Source organism: Octodon degus, unplaced genomic scaffold (genome assembly GCF_000260255.1).
Source record: "Octodon degus isolate 3935 unplaced genomic scaffold, OctDeg1.0 scaffold00037, whole genome shotgun sequence".
Classification (NCBI taxonomy): Eukaryota; Metazoa; Chordata; class Mammalia; order Rodentia; family Octodontidae; genus Octodon; species Octodon degus.
This window is the reverse complement of record NW_004524613.1, coordinates 16,757,263-16,783,662: the sequence shown is the minus strand read 5'-3', so window position 1 is coordinate 16,783,662 and position 26,400 is coordinate 16,757,263. Positions and strand designations below refer to the sequence as shown.

General features: G+C 43.5%; 3 protein-coding genes across 6 annotated transcripts in view; 1 reads left to right on the top strand and 2 right to left on the bottom strand.

Moving 5' to 3' along the window:
* The window catches only part of Dbndd2 (dysbindin domain containing 2), a 38,898-nt gene that overhangs the window by 1,319 nt on the left and 11,179 nt on the right, over nt 1–26,400 (bottom strand). The window contains exons 1-4 of one of the 4 annotated variants that reach the window (XM_023714792.1): nt 2,589–2,631; nt 1,493–1,580; nt 774–920; nt 503–640 (exon numbers count right to left, since the gene is read on the bottom strand). In XM_023714792.1, the coding sequence (XP_023570560.1) occupies nt 503–640; nt 774–912 (277 nt within the window). In that variant the 5' untranslated portion in view covers nt 913–920; nt 1,493–1,580; nt 2,589–2,631. Of the gene's footprint in view, nt 1–502; nt 641–773; nt 921–1,492; nt 1,581–2,271; nt 2,376–2,588; nt 2,815–26,400 lie in introns of those variants that run through there. The other 3 variants (XM_023714793.1, XM_023714794.1, XM_004649078.2) reach the window with 3 other exon arrangements.
* Sys1 (SYS1, golgi trafficking protein) overlaps nt 838–26,400 on the bottom strand; it is a 39,061-nt gene continuing 13,498 nt past the window's right edge. The window contains exon 4 of the mRNA XM_023714796.1: nt 838–920. Coding sequence (XP_023570564.1) covers nt 914–920 — 7 coding nt within the window. The 3' untranslated portion in view covers nt 838–913. The remainder of the gene's footprint in view (nt 921–26,400) is intronic.
* On the top strand, nt 19,702–25,115 carry Tp53tg5 (TP53 target 5). Its single transcript, XM_023714790.1, has 6 exons — nt 19,702–19,736; nt 21,142–21,415; nt 21,704–21,778; nt 21,918–22,048; nt 23,581–24,088; nt 25,038–25,115. The coding sequence occupies exons 2-6, from the start codon at nt 21,368–21,370 to the stop codon at nt 25,044–25,046; spliced, it is 771 nt and encodes a 256-aa protein (XP_023570558.1). The 5' UTR covers nt 19,702–19,736; nt 21,142–21,367; the 3' UTR covers nt 25,047–25,115.

Sequence of the window (26,400 nt, the reverse complement as noted above, 5' to 3'; positions counted from 1 at the left end):
CCTTGCTTTGTAATACAGGCTCGCCTTAAACTCACTGCATAGCCTAGGCAGCAATCTTCCTGCCTCAGCCTTCCAAGTCCTGGGATTATAGGTATTCACCACACCCAGAATTTAGAGTAGGGCAGTATTAGGAACCTACAAAAAGCGCTCCATAATTATGAAAGTCTTTAAAGTTATTAAAGACCAAAACTGCTTAAGTTGCCTAATGTAAAGTTATACTGCACATTATTTTAATTATAATAATTACATTAATTTCACAAATGTGAAATTACAAAGGTGAAAGAGGCTGATCTTTGCTAGAAGACCGAGGAATCTATAACCCACTTCCCCCTCAGGCTCAACTTCTGAAAAATCAGAGAAGTCAGCAGTTTTTCTGGTGGAAACACCCCTTTCAATCTTCCATTGCATTTTTTCCCCCAGCCCAGTCTTGCAGCCTCATTTCAGAGTCTAGAAACCTGACTGTGGCTGCCCAGTGCCAAGCCCCCAAAGCAAAAGGCCATACCAGCTGTCTGGGGGGTTGCGGGAGGATCTTCACAAGGCAAGAACACATCTGCTCCATCCTGATCCCCAAGGTCAATAAGTTCCACTTGCTCCAGTGTGTCCACATTCACTTCCATGGATGAGATACTACCTATGGGGGCTGAGGATTGACAAGGTAAATGAGGAAGACCAAGGTAAAGCAAAAGGGGTGTGACCCCAAGATTCAGCACCCACAGGCAGCCTGCCTACCCTAACCCCAACCCTATTCCTCACGGTTACGAACTGGAACTTACGTCTGTGGGACTCAAGATGCAGATGCGACAGAGGAAAGACAAACTCTGTCTCTGGCTGTAAAATATCCTCAAAGAATTTCTGCCGCTCCCGCAGGCGGAGCTGCTGGCGCTCCAGGGCTGCCCGAGGATTTGGGTCCATATCAACCCCTGGAGGGGAGAGGAGCAAGACAAGTACAGCTGTGAGAATGAGTGAGAAGACAGTGAGGGCCTGGGATTAGAGAATCCCACTGCAGCCAGCATCCCCACAGCAGTGCCTCTGGTTCCAGGCTGGAGGCTTCTGCCCTTAGCTACCTCTTTCCCCTTCTCTGCAACAAAGCCCATTCCACAAACCCAGTCTTATGCAGAGGCGGGGCTTGCTCCAACTCCACAAAGGGGATGCCAGCTCCAGGCACAGCAAAGATCCTCTGTATTCAGGGAAGGCAACCAGTGGTCAACTCTCAGTAGCTCGCCTTTCTGAGAGGCTTGGAGGGGCTGATCCAGCCCAAAATTCGAGAGTGATACTTTATGCACTTACTGGACACAACATTCCTCAGCAGGTCAGAGAAAGAGTTCAGACAAAGCCAGAGGAGTGGACGACCCTCTTCCTCTAGCAGTGTATCTCTAGGTTTTCCCTATCCTTCAAAACCCAAAGACTGAAGCAAGTATCCCTCCCCCACCCCTCTCTCTACAAGCACAGGCTATCACCTCCATCTCCAAACTCTTGCTTTGAAGCCACAGACCTTACTTCTAGATGTGGCCCTGCCTCCAAGGAAATCCTCTTTCTGACCTCAGTGTTCCCATCTGAAATGGTATAATCCTTCTTCGTGCCTGAAACACAAGGCACTGAAAACGACCTATCTGGGGAACAACCATCTTTTCTCTGAACTCCAATATCTCTTTATTTTCTGCCCTTCTCTCACACATCTTTACTAGTCAGTAAGCAGTGCTTGGAAGGGAGGGTCCTTGGTCCAGTTCAGACCAGGCCTTCTGCCTCCCCCCTCCCCCCAGCGCTGAGAGTTTTCTAGAACACTGGAGCTGTGGCCAGCCCAGGCCCCGTGCATTCACTCCCATTCGCTCATTCTCATTCCTGGCGTTCTGCACAAGCCCATCACCGGGAGCAGGAGTTTCTAGCGTGAGGACCAGATCCTTATCCTCCCGTGAACCGGCACATCTGGACTCAGCATATACCAGACCCCGACTAGCTTCACAAGGCTCTGGGGCAGCTCAAAGGGGCCTAAACCCGAGGGGGCCACGGAAGTATTGGTAGCTGGTGTGGCCAGCGGCTGGCAGCGGAGAAGGGAGGCGCTGGCGCCGATTCCTGGGAAAGGCTCTTAGAGCTGCTGCCCAGGTCACAACGCTAAAAATATACAGGGCTCCTGGGGCCGTCTGCCCTAGCAGCGGGGGCGAGGGGGAGGAAAGAGCGATGGGGGAGCTGACCGGTACCAAGGGCTCCGGGACGCCACCTCCTTTTCCCCTCCCATGAACCCACTGGTCTCACGCGCTTGAAGGGGCTGCCCACCCGGGGCCGCGGAGCCGAGAGCTGGAGCAAGGGAGTTGTTTACGCGAATGTAGATGCCCGGGAGAGAGTGAAGAGATTTGGGGGCTGGAGGCTGCCAGGGGCCTGGGCAGAAGCCGGAGAAAGGCAGAACTCCCTCTCTGTCCCAGCCCCACCCGCAATGGAGTAAGCAAGAGAAAAGAATGCCCTAAAAAGGGACACGCCGCGTCGGCTGGGGGGAAGGGAGGGGTCGGAGGAGGACGCCACCCGCTCCGCCCCGCTGTTCCACTCGTGCTCCGGTACCCCGCGGCACCTGCGCCCACAGTCACCGGAGCCCCTACCTGCAGTGCCCGGCGCCCCCGCTGACTCAGTCTGTCCGCCCGGACGAGGCGGCGGCGGGGGCGTGGGAGTGAGCCGCGCCGGCCAGGGTGGGGCTGCGCCTCTGGGTCTCCCCGGGGACGCACGGCTCTGGGAGCCGGGAACGAGGAAGAGGCGGGAGGCGGAAGTGGGGGAGGGGCGGCGGCGGGCACTGTCGCTCCACTCTCGCCCGGCGGCCGGAGGCAGCGGGTTCCAGCGCGACTGTGCCTACTTGCCCGGCAAGCAAAAAGTTCCCCGCACGCATCCTCCCTCCCCTCCGCTGGCCGCGCTCCTCCGCACACCGCCGCGCAGCAGACGGCGCGCGCGACTCTGCGCCGGCCGGATTGCACTTGCTGCTCCCCCGCCTAGCGCGGATTCGCGGCGGGCACACGCGCCGGCTCTCTGCCCACGCACACTTGCTGCTCTTGGGCTCCTGGACAGCACCCACGCAGCGCCTGCACGCACGCAGCCGCTACCTGGCTGGCGGTCCCCTTGCCAAGGCCGCACTCGGGGAGCTAAGCGCGCATTTCTGAAGAAGGCTCAGATGGGAATGGGAGGGCAGGGAGCCGCACTAAGCGGGAAAGGCAGGTGCATTGCGGTGGCCGGCCCCCTAACACTGGGATTCACCTTGCCCCTAGATTTCTGCTTCTTTTAGGCTAGACAGAACTGGCGTGCAGTGCACGGAGTGAGCCCGGGACAGAAGGGTCAGAGCTGGAGGGTGAGCCGCTACACTGCGCCTCTCCACACCGTCGCGGAGCCAACACTTCCACGATCCTAAGGGGTGCTGACGTCCGACCTACTGAGTAGCAGAGCGAGGCGAAAACTACGGGCCGGGGGCACATGTTTGTCCTCCTTGCAGTACCTCAGACTCAGACCAGCACTGCGAGTGTCTAATCTGTAGTTCCTGGTGTAGAATCCACACACACTCTTCCCCTTCCCTTTCCACCCACTCCCTGTAGTCTGAGCTCCAGAAGCATGGGACTGGCCGGCGGCTTGTGAGGGGAACGAGGGGAGGTTATGGGTCAGAGATACTTCTGAGTTGGAGTCACTTGGTAATTCACTCAGCAAACATCCTCGTGCTAGCCAGGAACTAGGCGTCATCCTTGGCACCTCCTTTTCCCTCACCACCCACATTAAAAGACACCTCCATTTCCTGTAAAGCTTCTTTCTGTACGTAGTATCTCACTAATCCATCGTTCCCTCCTTGTTTCCACCATCCTTTCTTGTGTTTCCACTATAGTTGCTTCCATCTGGTTTTTGTGCACTCCTTGTGGTCCTACTACACTCCACTCCCCACAGTGTAGCTAGCTGGCCTTCCTCAAGTCTGATGGGCCACCCCTTGCTCAAAATCCAGCTGCTGATACTGGATCTGAGCGGAGTCTCACAAATTCAACTCGCAGAGAAGAGGGGGAAGGGCTTGAGTGCAAAGGTCTGAATACAAGTGTGAAAATTCTTGTCATGTCCAGGTTTTCCTGTGAGCAAACAGCGAATACCTAAGGCATTTATTCTACAAATACCTAAGGCATTTGTTCTTCTATTAGTGAGATCTCACAAACCAGTAAGATAAACACAGCAAGCAGCCTCCCCTAAAGTTTGGAAGCCTGTACCCTAAATTGCAGCAGGCACAGGACCATCTCGGGCTGTAAACAGACTTGTAGTCTGAGGGACTCGGGTAAACACTTCTTTGCTTCGGATTTCCTTGCCTAGAAACTAAGAATCATTCATCTCTCCCTGTCACGAGATAATCCATACAAATGCTTGGTGCAGAACTTGAGCACTTGGAGGATGCTCAGCAATGGCCTGTTTTGATTGTGATGGGTTCTGGGAAAGGGAAGGAGCTGCTCTCTGCTACAAATTTCTGTGATTATAGGAAAGAAGCCCTAATTATTAACACTTCTGCTGAGCTTAATATGTGCCAGTTACTATTGTAAGTGCTTGGCATATATTAACTTTTTTGCTCTTCTAAATACTCCTATGAGGTAAGTGCTATTATTTCCACTTTACAGATCAGAAACTGAGATAGAAGTAAAGGAACTTGTGCAAGATCCTGCAGCCAGTTGGTGGCAGAACTGGGATTTGAACCCTGGCAGCCTACCTCCAGAGACTGCTTATAACCCCTACTCCCAGACTGTTCTCCCTTTTTACTCTGTTGTAATTTTCATCTTCCAGGGAATATTTTAGCAATTTTGACTACTGTTTCTTATTAGTATAGTAGTAGGTATTTGAGTTCCCCTACTTTTTTTCTTTCCTTACTGGGAATTGAATCCAGGGCCTTCACACTGAGCTACATCTCCATCTTTTTATTTATTTACTTTTTAATTTTGAGATAGGGTTTTTCTAAGTCACTAAATTGCCCATGGTAAGTTCAAAATTTCCGTCTTCCTGTCTCCACCTCTCAGTGCTGAAATTACAGGTGTGGGTCACCATGCCCAGCTTCGGTCAACTCTTTGTAGCACAGAAGAATGAGGCCAGGTCAGGAGTAGAGTAGGTAGATCTCAGCTCCTAAAGTCACTTCCCCCATTTTCAGATTCATCACTGTGGACAGGTCTTCATCAATTATTTTGAACCTCTGTGCCTTCTCCTTGCCTGATATTAGCCACAAGAATGGTTGGCAGACCCTGGGTGAGGTGGTGCATGCCTATAATTCTAGCACTCAGGAGGCTGAGGCAGAAGGACTGCCATGAGCTTGTGTCCAGGCTGCATATATAATGAGTTCTAAGCCAGTCTGAATGAATTACTTAGCAAGCCAGTGTATCAAAATGATTTGGTGTGTTGTGTGTGTGTGTGGGGGGGGGGGTTCCAAGCTGAAAATAATTTAGAGGACTAAACAATAAGGATGTTACCCAAGAAAAAGACCGAGACAGCAGTCTGGGATGAGATGGCCAAAGAAGCTGGAAAGAGCAGTGAAAAAGTAAATGATTGGTCTGATACTTCTTTCTTCCAACTAGAATGCAGAAAACTGGGGAAAGCATCACTAGCATACCAATCACAACTTGTTTTGTTTTTATGTTTTGGTTTTTGAGACAAGGTCTCACTATATAGTTCAGGCTGGGCTTGAGCCCACTCTATGTCACCCAAGCTGGCCTTGAATTCACAGCTATCCTCCTGCCTCAGCCTCCCAAGTGCTGGGGTTACAGGTGTATGCCACCATGTAACTAATGGTAGTTTTTAAAAGTTGTTGGGTAATATACAAAACCTTAACTTTTGTCAAACCTGTCAAGAGAGCTGAGATTGCAGAGCAACTAACTAATTTGAATCCCAAAGAAGGATAGGAGCCTCCACTAAGAGGGGATGTAGGTGCTGGCTCACTTGAGAAGCAGAACAAACAAACTGTCCATGCAGGACAGTAAGAGGAGTTCAGCTACAATTTATATTAAATTGCTAGAGGTCCATTGCTATAGTTTCAATCTGTAATGGCCTACAAAGCCTTCTGTATTTGGAAAATGATTGGAGTTGGGGGCATTAGAACTGACCTGTGGTCAGGAAAAGTTGGGTCACTCTGGGCATGACCTGGGAGTGTTGTCTCCCTATCCACTACTCCCTTCTCTCTCTGCTTCCCAGTATGGAATCTGAGAGAACTACTGGCAATCAAATGATAGCAACAACAGCCCTTAAACCTAATTCAGCATCTAAAAAGATTGAGTCAGCAGCACACACTGATGACCTAACAGAGGAAGAGATGAGTATATAAATAACACTGTACTCAGTCCCTGTTGTTCTATATACCATGTCTAGAAACCAGTCGAAAATAATATTACCATTATCAGAAATCCAACTAAACACTTATAATTGAAGAACAAAGTCATAACACACATATTTTTAAAAATGAAAAGAAAGGGCTGGCCAAACAGCTCAGTGGGTTAAAACGCCTGCTTAGGCAGATGCAGGGCCAGAAGTTCGATCCCCAGGCCTGCTGAGATGGCAATTGAGACTGGGCATAGTGGCACACACTCGTAATCCCAGCACTTGGGAGGCTGTAAACAGGAGGTTCACTACAAGTGACACCCTGTAGACTCTAGACCCTGCCCTAAATTAACAAATAAAATAAAAACAAAAAGGAATCCTTTTGTTGAGAGATAAAACAATCAGCTAGATCAAGGCCCAGACACAAAAGTGACATTAAGTATTATGTAAAAAGCTCTTGTAGAAAGTGTAGACAACATAAATGAATAGAAGAAGAATCTTAGAATGGTAAAAGAAGGTCTCTGGGCAGGAGTATAATATCAGAGAAATCTGAATCTAAATAAAGAAACAGAATGAAGGTAAATATAAGACATTCTCATTTATTTCTCACCTTAAAAGTTAGTCATCCAAAGCAAGGGTAAAAATGTACTGTGGGTTTATAGAATACATATACTGTAAAAGTAAAATGTATGACAACCATATAAAAATAATAGGATGGAGATTTAGAATATGCTGTTAAAGAATCCTCATGTGATATAAGAAATGGCATAAGGGCTGAGGATGTAGCTCAGTGGTACAGCATGTTATACTCTGAAAAAAAATGTGGCATATGTAATATCATTTGAAGATAAATTTTGATTAAATATATATGTTATATATTTGCAGGGTAACCACCAAAACATTTTTTCTTGAGAATCAAGTTTATTTCTATAGCCAGCTGAGTCAAAAAACCCTCAACTTACAATAGTGTTTTTTCCATATTTATACCTCAAATAAATGTTTTTCACAAGCATGAACAAGCAAGTCACTAACTAAAGCAATTAACATTAAGGGTCTCTCAAGTCAAGCTTTATGACTGCAGCTACATACGGGTGGTCACCTTCGGGGGATGTGCTAGAGATGTAGGAATTCAGGTGCCCAATCCTGATTTCCTTATCTTTAAGTAAACACTGTAGTTTTCTGTAAAATTAATGGTTTAGCAAACTACCCACAAGAAGGCATTACTCGGGCTCCCATCTGCCTTCTTTAAGGCCTCCAGTGCAGATCTGAGTTTAGTAAAGTTTTGAGTGTTGATTTTCTCAAGAGTTCTAAACCCTTTGTCATTTACACAAACCCAAGTAGCTGGCAAGTGGATATTATAGGAGCAGCCACAAATGGCAGATGAGTTTTTGGCTTATGGCATATTTTGAGATGGAAAGGTATGTACTTACTTGCAAGAGCTGCAAGACAGCTCTCTGCTCATGGATGCTTCTGTTACTGTTGTCTCGTTAAATTTTTTTCATAGTAATTTTATTTTGTTTTGTTTTTGTTTTATGATGTTGGGGACTGGACTATATGCTAAGCTCTACTACTCAGTTACATCCCTGGCCCTACATGTTTATGTTGTGCTAAAATAATAGTGCTGAGGTGTAGGTGACTGGTGCAGCCCCTGCCTAATCTGATGCAAGCCCCACACCAAGCCAGTGCCTCAGTTCATCTCCTGGCTGGCCCAAAGGATGCCATCAGATGGCCTGAGGAGTTCCCCTGAAGAGGTGGTGATCTCAGTCCACAGAGTAAGTTCTTAACTCTTTTCACAGAAAAGATACATCAACTGGAGGCAATGGAAGGTTTTATTAGGCACAATTAAAGTACATACTCAACAAAAACAGAGTACGGGCCCTTAAGAAGAGGTACCAGAATGATCTCTAAAAAGAAGTATAAGTAGCCAGGTGTAGTGAAATTGACTTTAATCCTAGTTTGGAAGACTGAAGCTTGAGAATTAGAAGTTCAAGGGCCATCTGGGCAACTTAGTGAGATCCTGTCCAAAAGAAAAAAAAAAAAAAAAAGCCAGACATGGTGGCACACGCCTGTAATCCCAGCACTAGGGAGGCTTGGTCACGAGCACTGTGCAAGTTTGAGGCCAGTGTGAGCCACACAATGATTTCAAGGCCAGTCTGAACTACCTAATGAGACCCTGTTTCAAAAAACCAAACCGAATCAAACCAAACCAAACAAACAAAATCTTAAAGAGCTTGGGATACAGCTCAGTGGTAGAGGTAATACAATACAACATCATAAAAATGTTGGGATGGATGACTATGTGAGATCATGGACATGTTAATTACTGTCTCTCTCTCTCTCTCTCTCTCTCTCTCTCTCTCTATATATATATATATATATATATATAGCATAAGGCTGTGTATCTTAAAGATATACAATATAATTTATATTTAAAAATTAATCACTTGAATAGCCAGGTGCAGTGGTACATACCTGTAATCCCAGCACTATGGAGGCTGAGGCAGGAGGATTGCCATGGATTTAAGGCCAGCCTGGGCTACATAGTGAGACCCTGTCTCAAAATAAATAAATAATAAATCATATAATAATAAATGTTGGGAGGCAATTTCCCTGGGTGTTTTGTGTTCACTGTATCTTGCTAAGTATTTCAGGATCCCAAGGCCTAGTTTGCTGGGGTCTTGCTTAGGCTCATTAATATAACTGACAATTTTTAGCGATGAGATAAAGCTTGCTTAATGCTTGCTATAAGAAGTGCTGGGCCTGAGATACAATGCATAACCACTGTGTTTGTAATGTGTATCTGGACCCACTGCACCATCTGCTGTATGGCCAGGGAGACCAACACAACTGTTCTGATACTCAATTTTCTTTTAATTCAAAATATGTTTAAATTTCTCTTGAAGTTTTTTCTTTGAGCCATGTGTTATGCAGTGTTGTTATGTTTTATGTGTAAATACCTTGGGATTTTCCAGATTTCCATTATTGGTTTCCAGTTTAATTCTGTTGTGACTTGAGAACATACTTTGTATGATTGCTGTGCTCTTATTATTTTTCCAGGTGTATTTTTGCTTTACTTTATTGTTTTGTTTTTGTTGTGTTGTGACACAGGGTCTTGCTATAGCCCAGATAAACAAACTCATTATTCTCTTGAGTGCTAAGATGATAGGCATGCACCATCATGTCTACCTGTTTAGGTGTAGTCTATGGTCCAAAATGTGTTCTGTCTTGAATGTTTTATTATGTAAACTTGATAAGATATGTGTTCTGCTGTTGTTGGATGAAGTATTCTATAAATGCTACTTAGATCAAGTTGATCGATGGTGGCATTCAGGTCAACTATATCTGTACTATTTTTCTGCCTCTTGACTTAGCAATTACTGAAACAGAGTCACTGAAGTCTTCAACTATTGTAGGATTTATCTGTCTCCCTTTGGAGTTCTACTAGTTCTTGCCTCACGAAATTTGGCACTTTACGTTAGTGGTGTACATGTAAATGATTGATATGTGTAATTGAATAATGGACTCCTATTTTTTTAATTATTTGTATGTGTTTGTAGTGCATAATGAGTACCTGTGCAGGCATAGTGATGCATATCAATAATCCCAGCACTCATGAGGCTCAGGCAGGAGACCACCATGAATTTGAGACCAGCCTAGACTACATAGTAAATTTGAGGCCAACCTGAACTACAAGGCTAGACTCTGTCTCAAACATGATGATGATTATATGTATCACGGGGAGTTGGTACATTTATTGGACTCCTCTATTATTATTTAAGTTCTTTTCTTTTTCTTTTCTTTTTTTTTGAGACAGGGTCTCACTTGTGTAACCGAGGCTGGCCTTGAACTCCCAGTGATCCTTCTACTTCAGCCTGCCAAATGCTGAGATTACAGGTGTTGCCAGTATGCCCATTTCCCCTATTATTATTTGATGCTTCTCTTTATCTCTGATGTTTCTTGTTCTGAAGTCTATTGTATGAAGTTTATGTAGCCACCCCAGATTTGTTATGATTAGTAGAAACATGATATATATTTGTCCACTCCTTTACTTTAAAACTATCTGTATCTTTATATTTAAGTTGGTAGGCTGGAAGTGGTAGTGCATGCCTGTGATCCCAGCACTGGGGAGGCTGAAAACAGGAGGATCACTACGAGTTCGAGCTACGTAGTGAGACCCTGAACAAAAAAAACCCAAAAACCAAATATATTTAAATTGATTTTTTAGGTAACATAAAATTGGTCTTGGTTTTTATACTAACCTTGGTCCCAGCACTAGGGAGGCTGAGGCAAGAGGATCACTGCAAATTTAAGGTTAGCCTGGTGAGTTCAAGGCCAGCCTAAACTACACAGCTAGGCCCTGTGTGAAAAAAACTAAAACAAAAAATGATGGTGCAGACCTGTAATCTCTGCCCTTGGAAGGCTGAGGCAGGATTTCTGGTCACCCAGCCTGACTTACAGATAGAGGTCCTGTCTATATATATATATATATATATATATTTTTTTTTTTTCACTAAAATACTGAAATAACTTCTGTGTGTGGGAGTGTGTTTCAAGACCTTAGTGAATGCCTGAAATCAAGAATGGTCTTGAACCATATATACAGTATATTTTTACTGTAAATTCATACCTATGAAAAAACTAATAAAATATAACATTTATAACTATACTACAAAAGAAAACATATGTAACATACATAAGATACTTTTACTACTGAATTCTTTTAGTTCACTGAATAAAAGTTTGTGCTTATGTTATTTGATCAATTATCCATGCCCATACCTTATAATCAGAGCAGCTACTCTGAAGGCACAGTGAGCAATGTAGTAACCATTGTCAATCACCTATTATCCAGTTTTAAAATTCTGTATTGATTTTTTCTCCTTAAAATAAAATATACCAATAAAATTTTAAAAAGGGAAAAAAAATTCAAAACAATATACTGCAACAAAAGATGTGACTATAATCTCTCCAGACATATTCTCCCTTTTTACTTAATAACACAGATTCTCTATGGCATAATTCAATTGCTAGCATCATGACGCTGAATGAAATAAGTGATGCTTGAAGACAAGCAATACTGGGACAGTTGAGTTGATAACGAGACAGCTATGAAGTGATGAAAGGATGGGCAGTGGATATGGCGTGAATGTGCTGGACAAAGGGATGATTCACATCCTGGGAAGGATGGGCAAAGACAGAGCTAGATTTTCATGCTACTCAGAATGGTGCACAGTTAAAAAACCTATGAATTATTGATTTTATAATTTTCCATTTTATATTTTCAGAACATGGTTGATCATGAATAACTGACACCACAGGAAGTGAAACCAGCTGAGTGTGGTGGTGCACACACATAATCTCAGAACAGGGAAGGCTGATGCAAGAGGATCACCATGAGTTCGAGGCCAGCCTAGGCTACACAGTGCGACCCTGTCTCAAAAAACAAACAAGAAAAAAGAAAGAAATGAAGTGAAACCAAGGATGGAGATAGGACTGCTGTATTAGCAAACTGAATCCAGTGACATATAAACAAATTATACTCCAATACTAAGTATAGTTCTTCAGGGCTAGAAAACATGTTTCAATATTTAAAAATCTATTCATACAACCTATCATTTTAATCCACTAAGGGGGAAAATCACATGATCAATAGAAAAGCAGTAGGCCAAAATTCAATGTTCATGATAAAAACTCAAACTAGAAGCAGAAGATGACTTTGAACTTGATAAAAGTCCACCTACAAAAAAATCTATGACAGTTGGGCATTGTGCCATGCTGCTATAACCCAGTACTTGGGAGGCAGAAGGGTCATGACTTCAAGGACAGTCTGGGCTACATAGTGAGTTGAAAGCTGGCCTGGAATAAAAGCAAGACTCTCACAAAAAGAAAAGGACAGGGGAAAAAAAGAACCTGTGGTTAACATCATATTTATAATGAAAGATTGTACATTTTCCCCATAAGATCACGAACAAGACAAAGTTGTCTGTGCCTACCATTTCATTCAACAACACTGGTGGTCTTGGGGAGCACAATAAAGCAAAAAAAAAAAAAAAAATGAAAAAAAGAACCTTTGGTTAACATCATATTTATAATGAAAGATTGTACATTTTCCCCATAAGATCACGAACAAGACAAAGTTGTCTGTGCCTACCATTTCATTCAACAACACTGGTGGTCTTGGGGAGCACAATAAAGCAAAAAAAAAAAAAAAATGAAACTATACAAATTTGGGGAATCAATATTTGTATATTACATATCTTGTAAAAGACTTGATTCTGGAACATAATAACTCTCAAAACTCAGTAGTAAGATGCAAGCAAACAGGGCCAGTGAGATAGTTCATTGGACTAAAGCGCCTGCTTAGGCAAGCTTAAGCAAGGTTAGGCAAGCTTAGGCAAGTGCAGGGTCCGCAGTTTGATCCCCAACGTGTGGCATACGCCTGTAATACCCAGAGCTGGGAAGGCTGACAGCAGGAGGATCACCATGAGTCTGAGCTTCATAGTGAGACCCTGCAACAACCAAATACATATATTAAAAAACCAAGCAAAAAACCAAAAAGCCCAGTTGAAAAACATTCAAGATATGAACAAATATTTCACCAAATGGGATGCAGAGATGGCAAAACAAAACATAATCAAAGATTAGGATGTGTTCAACATCAAAAACTACCAAACAGAAAGTTAGATAGCAATTAAGACCAGGATTAGATATCACCACATATTTATTAGCTAAAAATAAGTGACCAATCCCAAAATAATTCAGGATATAGAGGAACTAAGTTGTCCATATGTTGCTGGTGCAATGTAAAATGATATGCTCACTGTAGAAAATAGTTTTACAGCCTCTTAGAAAACTAAATACACTTACTATATGATCCACCAACCATACTCCTTGGTATTTATTCCAAAAAAATGAAAACTATGTCTACACAAAAACTTGTGGTCAGCAGTCAGCTGGGCATGATGGCTCATGCCCATAGTCCCAGCATTTGGGAGGCTGAGTCAGGAGGATCACCAAGAGTTGGAGACCAGCCTGGACTACATAGTGAATTCAAGACCATGCTATATAGCCTGAACTACATAGCAAAACCATGTCTCGAAAAAGAAAAATAAGGAAAAAAATTTGTATATATGTCCTTAGCAGTTTTATCTGTACTGCTCCTAAATTGGAAACAGTTTTAATAGGTGAATGCTCAAACTATGGTACATTCATTCCCTGGAAATCTACTTGGCAAGGGGGAACAAACTATTGATACACTCAAGAACTTGGATGACTAGAAAGGGTATTATCCTGATTAAAAGGTTCTATTTATATAATGGTCTGAAGTGACTGAGTTATAACTATGCAGTGGGTTGCTAGGGATTAGGAGAGGAGAAGCGGGTGTAATAACAGGATATGGGATAGTCCTGCATCCTTGCTACATGAACCAACATACAGTTTAGATGCAGAACTATAGGAGAGCAAGGTATTGGCACTAAAGGAAAATGTGAAGGGTACTCACACAGATATTCTTGAAACTTCTGATTTTTTTAAATTGGTTTGGGGGATTGAACTCAGGACCTTGTGCCTACCAGGCAGGCACTTACGCTGCCGAGCTATCTCCCCCACCCTCTTAAAGGTTTTGAAATTTTCTGTGACTACTATTATTTTTTCAATTTGAAAAAGGAAACAAACTATTGATACAGGCAACAACTTGGATCTCAAGAGCATTATGTTGAATGAAAAATAGCCAAACTCCATGATTCTAGTCACATAACATTTTTGAAATAAATTATAGATGTGGACAACAAATTATTGATGTCTAGGGATTAGAGATGAACTGAGGGAACGGAGGAGGAATGGCCCAAGGGTGACATTCCTGGTGGTGAAACACATTCATAAGCGAGTGTGTGTGATGCTGGTAACATCTGAATAAGGACTGTGTGCTCTACTAATGTCAGTTTTCTGCTTTGATCTTGTCCTGTAGCTATGGAAGGTGTCACAGTTGGAAGAAACTAGGTGAAGGCACCTGGAACATTTCTGTACTGTTTTTGCAACTTCCTTTGAATCTATAATCACTTCCAGCTCAAAAAATGATAATAATTTTAAAAAGTGGCCAGGGGCCTTTGAGCTCCAAAATTTTGCTGGTTGGATACAGACTATGAGAACTATTAAACTGCAAATGAACACACACAAAAGAACGTCTCAGAACAGAGTCCACAGCGCACACAAAAATCCTAGGATTTTTATGTGGAAACTAACAACCTGATTTTTAAAACATAAAAGCTGTTTTTTTTTTCTTTTGAGATAGGGTCCTACTACGTAGTTCAGGCTGACCTTGAACTCACCATGGAGCCCAGGCTGGTATCCAACTCAAGGTGATCCTCCTGCCTCAGCCTCCCAAATCCTAGGATCACAGGCCTATGCTACCACACCCAGCATAAAACATACAATCATTTTAAAGGCAAATGAAGTACAATATCCAAAACTATTTAAAAAAATAGAAGCCAAGAACTAGGACACATTCCTAGAATCTCAGCTACCTGGAAGGCTGAGGCAGGAGGATTATTATTATTCTTTTTTAAATTATTTATTTTTATTTATTACATTTATTTATTGTGTGTGTGTGGCCAGCTCAGCCCACCAGGGGGCGGGGCTGGCTGGCATGTGGTGCTGGGGGATTGAACCGCGGTCCCTGTGCTTTGCCAAGCTTGTTTCAAGTAGGTGCTTTAGACCACTGAGCCATCTCTCCAGCCCCGGCAGGAGGATTATAAAGTCAAGACCAGGCTAGCTAAATTAGTGAGGCTCAAAATAAAAGATAAAAAGGCTAGCTCGGGATATAATTCAACAGTAGAAAGCCCCTGGGTTCAGTTGTCAGTGCTGATGGGAAAAAGTTGGAGAACTTACCTGATTTCAAGTGCTACTATAAAGCTACAGTCATCAAGACGGATCAGGAGATGGGCTATAAAAGAAACATTAGCAAAAGGACAGACATAGATCAATGGAACAGAACAGAGAACCTATAACTAGGAACAGCTTTTTAATTTTTTAGTCTGGTACTGGGGACTAAGCCCAAGGTCTCACGAATGCTACATACACAAGGACGATGCCATGGATCAACATCCCCATCTCCTTTTCATTCCCCCCTTGGAGACAGACTTGCTATATCGTCTAGGCCAGTGACGGTGAACCTTCTGGAGACCGAGGGCTAAACTGCAACCCCAAACCCACTTATTTACCACAAAGTGCCAACACTGCAATTAAACCCAAATACTAAAGTTTTGGTTTGGAAAAAACAATTCATACATTAACATATTTTGTCTTAAAAGAAAAACAAATACAGTAATACAAATGCCATAGTTTTACCACCACTGGTTGGGCTGGCCAGCCCACGGCGGTCTCCAACTTATAATCCTCCTGCCTCAGCCTCTTGTATAGGCACTACAGGTCCATGCCACCACACCTGTCATCAGTTGACTTTTGAAAAAAGTACTAAGGCATTCAATGGAGAGAAGATGGCCTTTTTAATAACAGGATATCCATATACAAAAGAAAAACCTTAATCTATATCTTATGCTATTCACAAAACTTAAACAAGTATTACTTAGCCATAAAGAAAGATAAAATAGAGACATTTACAGCTCAATGGATGGATCTTGAGACCATAATTGTAACATTATCTGTGTGAGAAACTGAAAATGTAAATAAAATCATAAATGTACAATGGATACTGTGAAATAGAATGAAACTGGTCAAAAGGAAGAGGGAAATAGGGAGGGGAGATGGGAAAGGAGGGAAGGGAAAGAAAAGAAGGATATGGCCAGCCAGCTCAGTGGATTAAAACATCTGTTTAGGCAGATACAGAGACTGGGTTTGATCCCCCGCATGCTGTGCCAGCCCTGCCCCTGGGGCGTACTGAGACAGCGATTGAGACTGAGTGTGGAGGCACATGCCTGTAATCCCAGCGCTTGGGAGGCTGAAACAGAATCACTAGGAGTCTGATCTCCTGTAGACTCTATACTAAATACATTTTTAAAAATTTTTTATATATATTTTTATTTTTTTTAAATACATTTTTTAAAAAAAGGATAAAATAAAAACTGAGCTTTGTGAATAGGGAGAGGAAGGGGCTTTGAAAAGAGGGCATGGGCTTCCCTGGCAAGCACAAGGGCCAGAGTTCAATCCCTGGTTCTGCCAAAAAAAAAAAAAAAAAAAAAAAAAAAGAAAGAAAGAAAGAAAGAAAGAAAGAAAGAAAGAAAGAAAAGGGCCTGGGAATGGGGCAAGGGGACAACATGTATCATGTACTGACACGCAGTCCCTACAATGGATGTAGTCATTCTGTACACATAAACTGCACCAATAAAACTTAACTTTTTTTTAACAAAATGAATCTTACAGCCTGATATGGGGGGTCCATGCCTGGACTCCCAATCCTTGGGCTCCCAAGGCAGAAGAAGCACAAAGTCAAGGTCAGCCTGGGAAATGTAGATATTGTTTCAAAATAAAAGTTTAAAAGGGCTGGGTAGTATACTTAGCTAGCACTCCTTGGGCTGAATTTCCAATACTGTTTTAAAAAATAACTCTTAGGGCTGGCCAGATAGCTTAGCAGACTAAAGTGCCTGCTTAGGCAGAGCGCAGGCCAGGGTTCAATCCCTGGCGTGCCATGCTGACCCCACCCCTGGGACACTCTGAGACAGCGACTGAGACTGGGCATGGTGGCATGCACCTGTAATCCCAGCATTTGGGCAGCTGAAAACAGGAGAATCACTACGAGTCCGATCTACGTAGTGCGACCCTGTATACCCTGTACCAAATACATAAAAAATAATAAACAATAACAAGTCTTATACCCAATTAAAAAACCTAAAGCCACAAAATGTCTAGGAATGTCTTAGTGATGTTAGACAAATATTTCTTAGATATGATCTCAAATATATCTTAGATTTGATTTATCATAAAAAAGGTAAAACAAACTTCATCAAAGTTAAGAATTTTTTGTTTGTTTTTTTGGTGGCTCAGACTGCCTGAAGGGCAGGTTTGGTAAGGCAAGTAGAGCTGGGGACCAAACTACGGTATCCTGCTCCTGACTGCCTTTGCATGGGCAGGTGCTTGAACAACTGAGCTAAGGGCAGGCTCCCAAAATTAAAAATTTTTGAAGAAAAAATAGAAACAAAGCTCTTATAAGTAAGGATAAAGACAGGAGTTGAAAGGAGGGTAAGGAAAGAGGGAACCAAGATATATCATGTACAGGTATAAATTTCCTATGATGGATGTGATCATTATATATATCTAAAATATACTAATAAATTTAATTTTTAAAACTACAAAAATAAGAATTTTAAAAGACACAGTTAATAAAATTTAAAGATAACCCATAGATCAATAGAAAATAGTTGTAAGTAATTTGTTTGATAACAAAATTCAGAAAGAAACCTCTCAATATTTAATATTATGAAAAGCAACCTTAATTTAAAATGGTTAAAAGAACAGACACTTCAACAGAAAAGACAGATTTCAAATGACCACATGAAAATATGTTCAATATCATTAGTCATTAGGGAAATACAAATTAACATTGCTATGAGATATAACTATATGTCTCTAGAATGGCCGAAGGAAAAATTCCAAATGCCTAACTGTACTAATTGTTGCCAAGGGTGTGGAGCAACTAGACCTCTTACATACAGCTGATGGGACTATAAAATAGTACAGCCCCTTAGCAAAGCTGGTTAGCAGGATCTTATGACGTTAAACATAAAATTACCATACAACACAGTTAATCCCATTTCTAGGCAGGTACCCAAGTGAAAGAAAAACCTGTTTTTCCACAAAAACTTGGCACAAATGTATTTAGAAACTTTTATTCATAATCACTAAATCTCAGAAACTAGTTCAGATGTCTTTTTTTTTTTCAGTACTGGGGATTGAACTAAGGACTTCACGCTTGCCAGGCAAGCATTTATTCTACTGAGCTATCTCCCCCGCCCCAGATGTCTTTTAATGATAAACATTTATTAAATGAAATAGTACTCGACAATGAAAAGAGACAAAGTATTAACAACGTGTATGAATCTCAAATGAGAGAAATTCTGATTCAGGAAGCTCCATACCCCGTGATTTTACTTGTATGATTTTCCATAAAAGACAAAAGCTGTTGGGACTGAAAATACATCAGTCATTGCCAGGACTGGCAGTGGATGAGGGGTTAACTACATCAAGATCGCTGGAGAGGACCTAGAGCAGTTATGAAACAAACCGCTCTGCTTATTGATTGCTGAGCTTATGTAACAGTATACACTTGTTAAAACTTATAGAACCATACACTAAAGGGTGAAATTTACTGTATATAAAATACATCTCAACATAAGAATACCACAGCGCAAACTATAAAAGGAAACAGGAAAGTGAAATCTTGCATCCACTGGGATGGCTGCTCTTTTAAAAACTAACAGATGTTGGAGAGGGTGTGAAGAAACTGGAACCCCTGTGAACTGTTGGTGGGAATATAAGACGGCACAGCCAGTGTGGAAAACAGCACAGCAACTCCTCATGGAACTAAAAATAGAACTAACATGCAGGGAGTGTAGCTCAGAGGCACAGTGCATCCTTAGCATATCTGCAGCTCTAGGTTCAGTTCCCAGCAAAGCACATGCGTGCGCTTGCACGCACGCGCACACACACACACACACACACACTTACTACATGATCCAACAATTTCACTTCAAGTACCCAAAAGAATTGAAAACAAGGTCTGGAAGAGATATTTGTATACGCTAAATTAAATAAATCATAATGCCGAGTGAAATAAATCAGACAGAGCTAAATATCACTTGGCTTCTCTTACATGAAAACCCTAATGCATAAATAATCTAAAGAGCAAACTGAAGGAAACATGGGCCAGTGAGATAGCTCAGTGATCTGAAGTGCCTGTTTAGGCAAGCTTAGGCAGCTGCAGGAGACTGTGGTCCAATTCCCGGCACCACACGCTGGGCCAGCCCTGCCTTAAGGGAGGGCTGAGCTGGCAAAAAAAAAGAAAGAGTAAAAGAGAGATGATAGAACACAGGTAGGTGGACTGTGGAGATTGGAGGGGGGCATGGGGGAGAGAAGGAAAGAGAGTAAAGATGATTAAGATGCAATATGTGTGTGTACCTATTCTCGAAAATGAGTGTAATTATTATGTATCACAAACATACCAATAAACACCCACAAAAATACATAAAAACAATCTGAATGTCCATAACCGAGAAGTATGCAAATTTCAAATGTTCTGTCCAATTCTTTGCTCAGGACACTAAGAACCTGGAAAGAATCTCTGAAAAAAAATTATGGGGTGTCCAAAGTTGGTAACAGAATGATCAAGCAAAATGAGCTTCAGAAAATTATTTCTGTGAGCCACTGCTAATGTTCAAAGCCCAGGCACTGGGGGATAAATTGCTTAAACAGATGCAGCTTCGGAAGCCACGAACCAGGTAAGGCATGCAAATAATACCAACATTCATGCCGGTGCTACATTTATTTATTCCTTACAACCATATCATCTATAGATAAAAAGAAGAGTTAGGCAAACTTAAAGAACAGTGTATGGGGGCTGGTGAGATGGCTCAGTGGTCTAAAGCACCTACTTGGAACAAGCTTAGCAAACCACAGGGACCACAGTTCAATCCCCAGCACCACATGCCAGCCCGCCCCGCCCCTGGTGGGCTGAGCTGGCCACACACACACACACACACATAATAAATAAATAAATGTAAAAAAATAAAATTAAATTAAAAAAAAAAGAACAGTGTATGAAGTAGTTGGCTAATGGAATTTATAAGAACTTGTATATAGCAGTGGTGGGGAACCTATAGTGCATGTGCTACAGCAAGCTGTCTATAGAATCGAAAGCTCTAAGAGGTTTGCCATCTCTGGTATACAGAATTTTATTATTTGTAGATTTGTATCAGTAAAATGTATAATAAGGGCTGAGAATATGGCTCAACATTAAGAGTGCTTGCCTAACATGCACAGAGCCCTGGGTTCAATCCCCAGTACCCCACACACAAATTGTAACACACATACATGTTTTGTTTCAGAGAATGAATGAAAACAAGCATACACATTGTTTTCTTTCTTTTTTCCTTTCTCTTTCATTCTTTCTTTCCTTCTTTATTTCATGTATTTGATATAGTGTCTCTCTATGCAGCTTGGACTCATGGTGATCCTCCTGTTTTCAGCCTCCTCAGTGCTGGGATTATAGGTGTGCACCACCACACCCCATCTAAGTAGCCAGTTCAGGTCGCCCAGGGGCAGGGCCAGCGCAGCATGTGGTCCCAGGGAAGGAACCCTGGACCCTGCCTTTGCCTAAGCAGGCACTTAGTCAACTGGACTATCTCATCAGCCTTCACATTGTTTTCTTTCCCCTCCATTAGAATGCAAACTACTTGAAAGAAGAATTCTACCCAATGTGGTGGTGCATGCCTGTAATCCCAGCACACCAGAGGTTGAGATAGGAGGGTCTCTACAAGTTCAATGCCAGCTAGCAGCAGGGGCTACCAAAGAGAGCAAAAGGCCGGCCCAACTGGAAGACAAGACTGTCTCAAAAAAAAAAAAAAAAAAGAATTTTATTTCATTCCAGTTCTTAGAAAAGTACCTAGCATGTAGCAGGTACACAATATGGGATTGAATACATGAGCAGTTTGGGAATCCTTGCTTTCATGAGTTGACTATTAAACCTTAGTTATGATTCCAGCCCCACTACCATCCAGCTTTAAATTATCTAGCCACTTTGAGCCTTGGCTTTCTCATTTTAAAGAGGGGATAATCCTCTTACATCACAGAGAGGCTGTGACAACGTATGCTGCTGCCTGTCACCTACTATGTGTTTTTCCACAGATGGGCCTTTCCTTCTTACCTTCCATCCCTGTCCCACACATAATCCCTGAAGACCCAGCATTGCTTCTGTCACACACTTCAGTGATGTCACAGCTCCCCTGACTGGGAGCTCCTGCACCACCATCTGATGCCCAGGCTGAGCACAGGCTAGACTGAGAGGGGCAGGGTGCACACAGTGCCAGGTCCAGTCTTGCTCCTTCAGTCTTTGAGGACTCACACCCTCAGCATGTGTCCATCAGCAAAGAAAAAGCTCGAGAACAGAATGGCTTCCAAGGTCAGACTTTGGGCTAGACCCTGGGATGAGACCCTGGAAAGGGCCTGAACAAAGAATCCATCCACACCAAGAACAGAGGCCTTCCAGCTTAGAGGCAAAGGGAGAGGGGGGAGAAGGAGGTCAGGAGGGTTGAATGATCCTCCATTCTGTCCCCAAACCAAGGTGATAAAACCCCCAGTTTTATCACTGGTCAAACCCTGCTCAGCCAAATGAGAGACATCATGAAGGCATTCGGAAGGCTTTTCCTCCTGTGCTAACCCTCTCTTTCTCTGTTCCTCTATCCCTTAGATGGAAGAGGAGAAACTGCAGGACAAGACAAAGCAGACTGTCTACAAAACAATCCAGCGGAGCCGACTTAAAATGGTGAGATGCCTTGTTTTGACTCTGGCTAAGGAGAGCAGAAGTCTCTATGTGGTGCTGCTTCTGGTTGCCAGACTCAGACACCCAGAGGGATCAGCACACGCATCCTTGAGCAATTTTTCTGGTTTCTCACTCCTGGCAGGTGTTAAGAAACTTGTCACTCTTGAAGCTACTCAAGAGCTCAAACAGTCGGATCCAAGAGCTTTATAACCTGGCCAGAAGGTGTTGGAATTCAATGCTCAGAGTTCCAAAGATCCTCCGTGCCTCCTCTGGGTGAGCTCAGCCTACCTGTGACTTTCACCATAGACCCAGCAGCTGTCATTACTGGGAACAGGCATTGTGCTAAGGAATTTAAAAACTAGACTTCATTTTCACAAAGGTTCTGTAGGTATTTATTTTACTGGTGGGGACTGAGCCCTAAGAGATAAGCAGCTTCACTCAGCTAAGTGAACTGGAAAGTGGCAGAGCAACAATTTGAAGTCATTCCAATCTGATATCAGAGCCATACCCATAACAGTGGTCATAATCATCCAATTCCAGGCCAACTACAGCCTGGGGCAATAGTACAAGGGATCATGTTTCTCCCAGCAGCCTAACCCAGAGATTTCCCTGCACAATGGCCTCTGCAGTTGGAGGATTAGTATTTCTTCCTGAGGCTGAATTTCCTCACAAATCACTTCAGAATATTAAGGAAGTTGACATTTATTAGGTACCTGCTAGGTGCTAGCTACTGTACTAAGCACCTTAGAAGTAACTGCACTTAGCTTATTCTTCACAACAATCCTGCCACGTACACAGAATATTCCGTGTGGCAGATAAAACTCTGGTTCTGTGGGTTAAATTTCTTACTGCAGTCCAGATGGTAAGAGGCAGAAGCACAATCAGAACCCCAGTTTACCTGATTTCAAGGGCTGCACTCTTAGATAGGTATGGTACCACATACCTGAAATCCTGGCACTCAGGAGACTATGGGAGAATTTGGAGTTCAAGGTGGGCATGGGCTAGTGTGGACTACATGGCAAGACACTGTCTCAAAACAAAGCAAAACCCAAGCAATTATCCTGCTTCACTGCCTCCTGATTAGCAGAAACACTTGAGTGCTCTGGGCCAGAGTGGGGGCCCAGCCAGCACTGGCCGTTGCCATCTTGAGCCCTAACCTCATTCCTTCCACACAGCCAAGATGTAACAGGGTATACTAGAACGGGGCTTTGCAAGGGTCCAATCTGTTACAGACACGCTCCTTCCAGCAAAGATAATACCTTTATTTTTCTTCTGGGGTCCTCTCTGATTTGGTACGCAATCAGAAAACAGACCCAGAAGGGTTGGGATCATGAAGCCCCATAATTTTCCTTTTTTTTTTTTTTTTTTAAAGCAATGGACCTTCTCTTGAAATATCTGTCCACAAGCCCTAACTTGGTGGTGGTTGTTGGGTGGAGAATATCTTGTCCTCATCCTCTCCCCTACTCAGGGCAAGTGTGCTATCTCCTCAGACCCTAATTTCCTTGGAACATCATCAGAAAAATCACTGGGCCATTCATCCTTTCAACTGAAGTCCAGAGAGACAGAACCCTGACCAAAAGATGGATACAATATATATTCCCAATTCCTAACCTTCCCAGCTTCTTTCTGCTTCTTCCCATTACACTCCCCGCCCCCAAGCATAGGCTTCTGGGCAGTACAGACGTTTCTTTTGAGGCTCTCTAGCTCTCCTAAGGGGCTCACTGATCTCACTGCATAGCAGCTATTTCAAGACTAGGCTTGGACCTTAGCTCTGCTTTGCTGACAGCTTTTCCTTTCCCTGACAGGGAAAACAATGTTTGCAATAAAGTAAGACCAAATAATGAAGAGCTCCAAGATGCTACATGCCTTGAGAAGAACCTGGAATCCAAGAAAATAGAGTCCACAGGGAAACCTAAGCAAGCAAGGCCTGATGAGTACAAGGAGGAGCCAAGGGCAAGGAACATGGTTGAAGATTCACCTGTTACAGTACCAAGGAAGGAAGAGCAGATGGAGCCTGACTTCTCAAGGACATCAATAGGTCATGGGCTGAAAACTGGGGCCCAGAAGAGACAGCTATTCAAGAGGGGCCCGCGAGTCGTCTTTCTGAAGACTTATAACTACAGGGCTCCCATGGGCGACATGAAGCAGCTGGATGTAAATGGCCAGTACATCTGGTTTGAGGGGCTGCCCACACGAATCCACCTCCCAGGGCCGAGGGTCCTGTGCAGAGCCTCCAAGCTACGCTGGGTCAAGCGCCGCTGTACCCGTTTCTGCTCTGCATCACTTGAGAAGCCCATGTACCATTCCTACAAGGTGGGTAGGATGATGCCACATCTAGGCCACAGTGAGATGCAGACTCTAAGCTGGCCCAGACTTGGGTTCTGGTCACAAGGCTCAGAATTCTGAGGGTTTTTTGTGTTTTTGGGGGGGAAGGGTGCACTCAGGATGCCTTCAGGGCAGGGATGCCTTCAGGGCAGGTCTGGTTTGGCTTGAGGATGAGGGGATCAAACCACAGCATCCTGAGCTTGAATGCTTTGTTTCAGCAGGCACTTAAACACCTGAGCTAGTGGGCAGGCCCCCCAATTTTTTTTTTTCAGAACAAGGGATTGAACCCAGATTTACGTTTGCCAAGGAAGCGCTTATTCTACTGAGCCGTCTCCCCAGCCCCTGAATCCTGAGCAGGCAGGGCTGCAAGGCTTCCCTTTCATGACACTGGGGGAGAGGAAGGGAGTCAGTGACCAATCAGCACAGCAGGGCAGGCTAAGCTCAGGCCACTGCAGGAGGCAAGTAGGGGCCCCAGGGGAAGGTACCAAGGCAAGGTATCTAAGTGGCTAGAGGACTCTGATGTGTCAGGACCAGTTCTCAATATCTTAAATTTAAGTAAACAGGTTCAGGAATTTCTAAATGTGAAAAGGAAAAGGGGCCAAGTTAGGCTCTGCTGCATTCCACCCTTTCTAGACCCAATCAACTCCCCATGTTTTAGTTACACTTCAAGTTAAGATTTATTCTGAACAAAAATTTACTTAGGAAAAGTGAGGGATAGAGAGCGAAAAAGGACGGGGTCAGAGAAAGAGGGAGGGAGGAAGAGAGAGACAGAGAACAATATTTCTCAAGGGCTAAATAGGCCCCAGAGTGGGAGCGATTGGTACATTCTTTAGGTTCCCCACAAACCCCAGACATCCTTGGCCCTATGTTCTCTCGCCAAACAATAGCGCCCTCTGGGGGTGATCTTAGCGCCTAACACCGAGGTCTCTGCTCACAGGTGGTGTGACCCCGAAAAACAGCCTTACAAGTGAGAGAATGGAGATCACACCAGGAGCAAAACAAAAGGAATGGGCGGGAAAATTCGAGAGACTACAAATAAAACTTCCCATATGACACTGAAGAATGCTTCTGCGGGTTGTCTGGGGTTGGTGAGCCTGGAGGAAAGAAGCCTTCCGTGGGGGTGGCTAAAGAGTACAGTACTTTGTACAACTTCCGGCTCCCCCAGTTCCCAGCCCCAGCCTCCTATGGCCTAGAACCAGAACAAATAAGCCTGCCAGCTGCACCCCACCCCCAGCATGGCTCCTAAGTGGTGCACTCTTCTATGATGTCAAACAATTGTGTACTTCTTGGGTATAAACTGCCTCATAATGGCCCTGAGGCAGTTACCAAAAAGCGTACACTAGGTGTCATACACTGGGTGTGGTAACATAGGCCTGTAATCCCAGCACTCTGATAATGGGACAGGAAGATCGCTGTAAATTCTAGGCCAGCCTGAGCCACTTCGTGAGTTTAAGGCCAGCCTAAACTATATAGTGAGACCGTGTCTTAAAAAAAAAAAAAACTGGGGCCAAAAAAAAAGCTCAGTAGGATAAGCGCTTGACTGGCAAATTCAAGGATCTGAGTTTAATCCCCGGTATTCAAAAAAAAAAAAAAAAGGGAGCTCTAGCACCCAGCTTGACTGTGGAGGAAATAGCAAAGGCAAAAACTACACCTTAAGACCAGTTCTAATGTTAACTTTTGCTCCAAAAGATGCAATAAGGCTTATTTTCAGGGGATTTTTTTTCATGAACAACAATCTACATTTATTCAAATACAATTATATCACCTTCCTCTGGAGCATCATCATAACTCTCCAAACCCTGAATTCAGCAACAGAGCTCTCTTTAAAAATGATCATTTCTTGTCCATGTAGCCTGCACGTAGTACACTTTCTCGCAGGAATTCTCCACCCAAGTCACCACCTCTTGCAGGGTGGGCTTCACAAAGTTTCCATTAACTGACGGCTTATGAGATGGAAGTGGTAAGTAAACCAGTTAAGAATGATGGTCTAAAAATTAGAGAAAAAGGAGGGCTGCAAGGAAAGCCAACATTTTGGCCCTAGCCTTCTAAGGTCATTAAGACTCAGGACATGTGAGAACTTGTACTGTAACGTCATGGAACTTGGTAGTATCCCAAATTTTCTGATCAAGGAGATTATGGGGCCAAAGAGGAAAGTGATTGATGATGTAGGGTGTGCCTAAGGAGAGTCACATGGAGAGAAAACATTCTCTCAGGCTTTCATAGAGAGCACATTAGCCAAGCAATGGCCGTGACTCATCCACATGGCTGACACTGACAAAGTTTCTACAATCTGAGGTACA

Coding starts and splice junctions, on each gene's coding strand:
- Tp53tg5 (XM_023714790.1), top strand. CDS start 21,368: ATGTGTCCATCAGCAAAGAAAAAGCTCGAGAACAGAATGGCTTCCAAG. Junction 21,416..21,703: donor AGAACAGAATGGCTTCCAAG/GTCAGACTTTGG, acceptor TCTATCCCTTAG/ATGGAAGAGGAGAAACTGCA. Junction 22,049..23,580: donor ATCCTCCGTGCCTCCTCTGG/GTGAGCTCAGCC, acceptor TTTCCCTGACAG/GGAAAACAATGTTTGCAATA.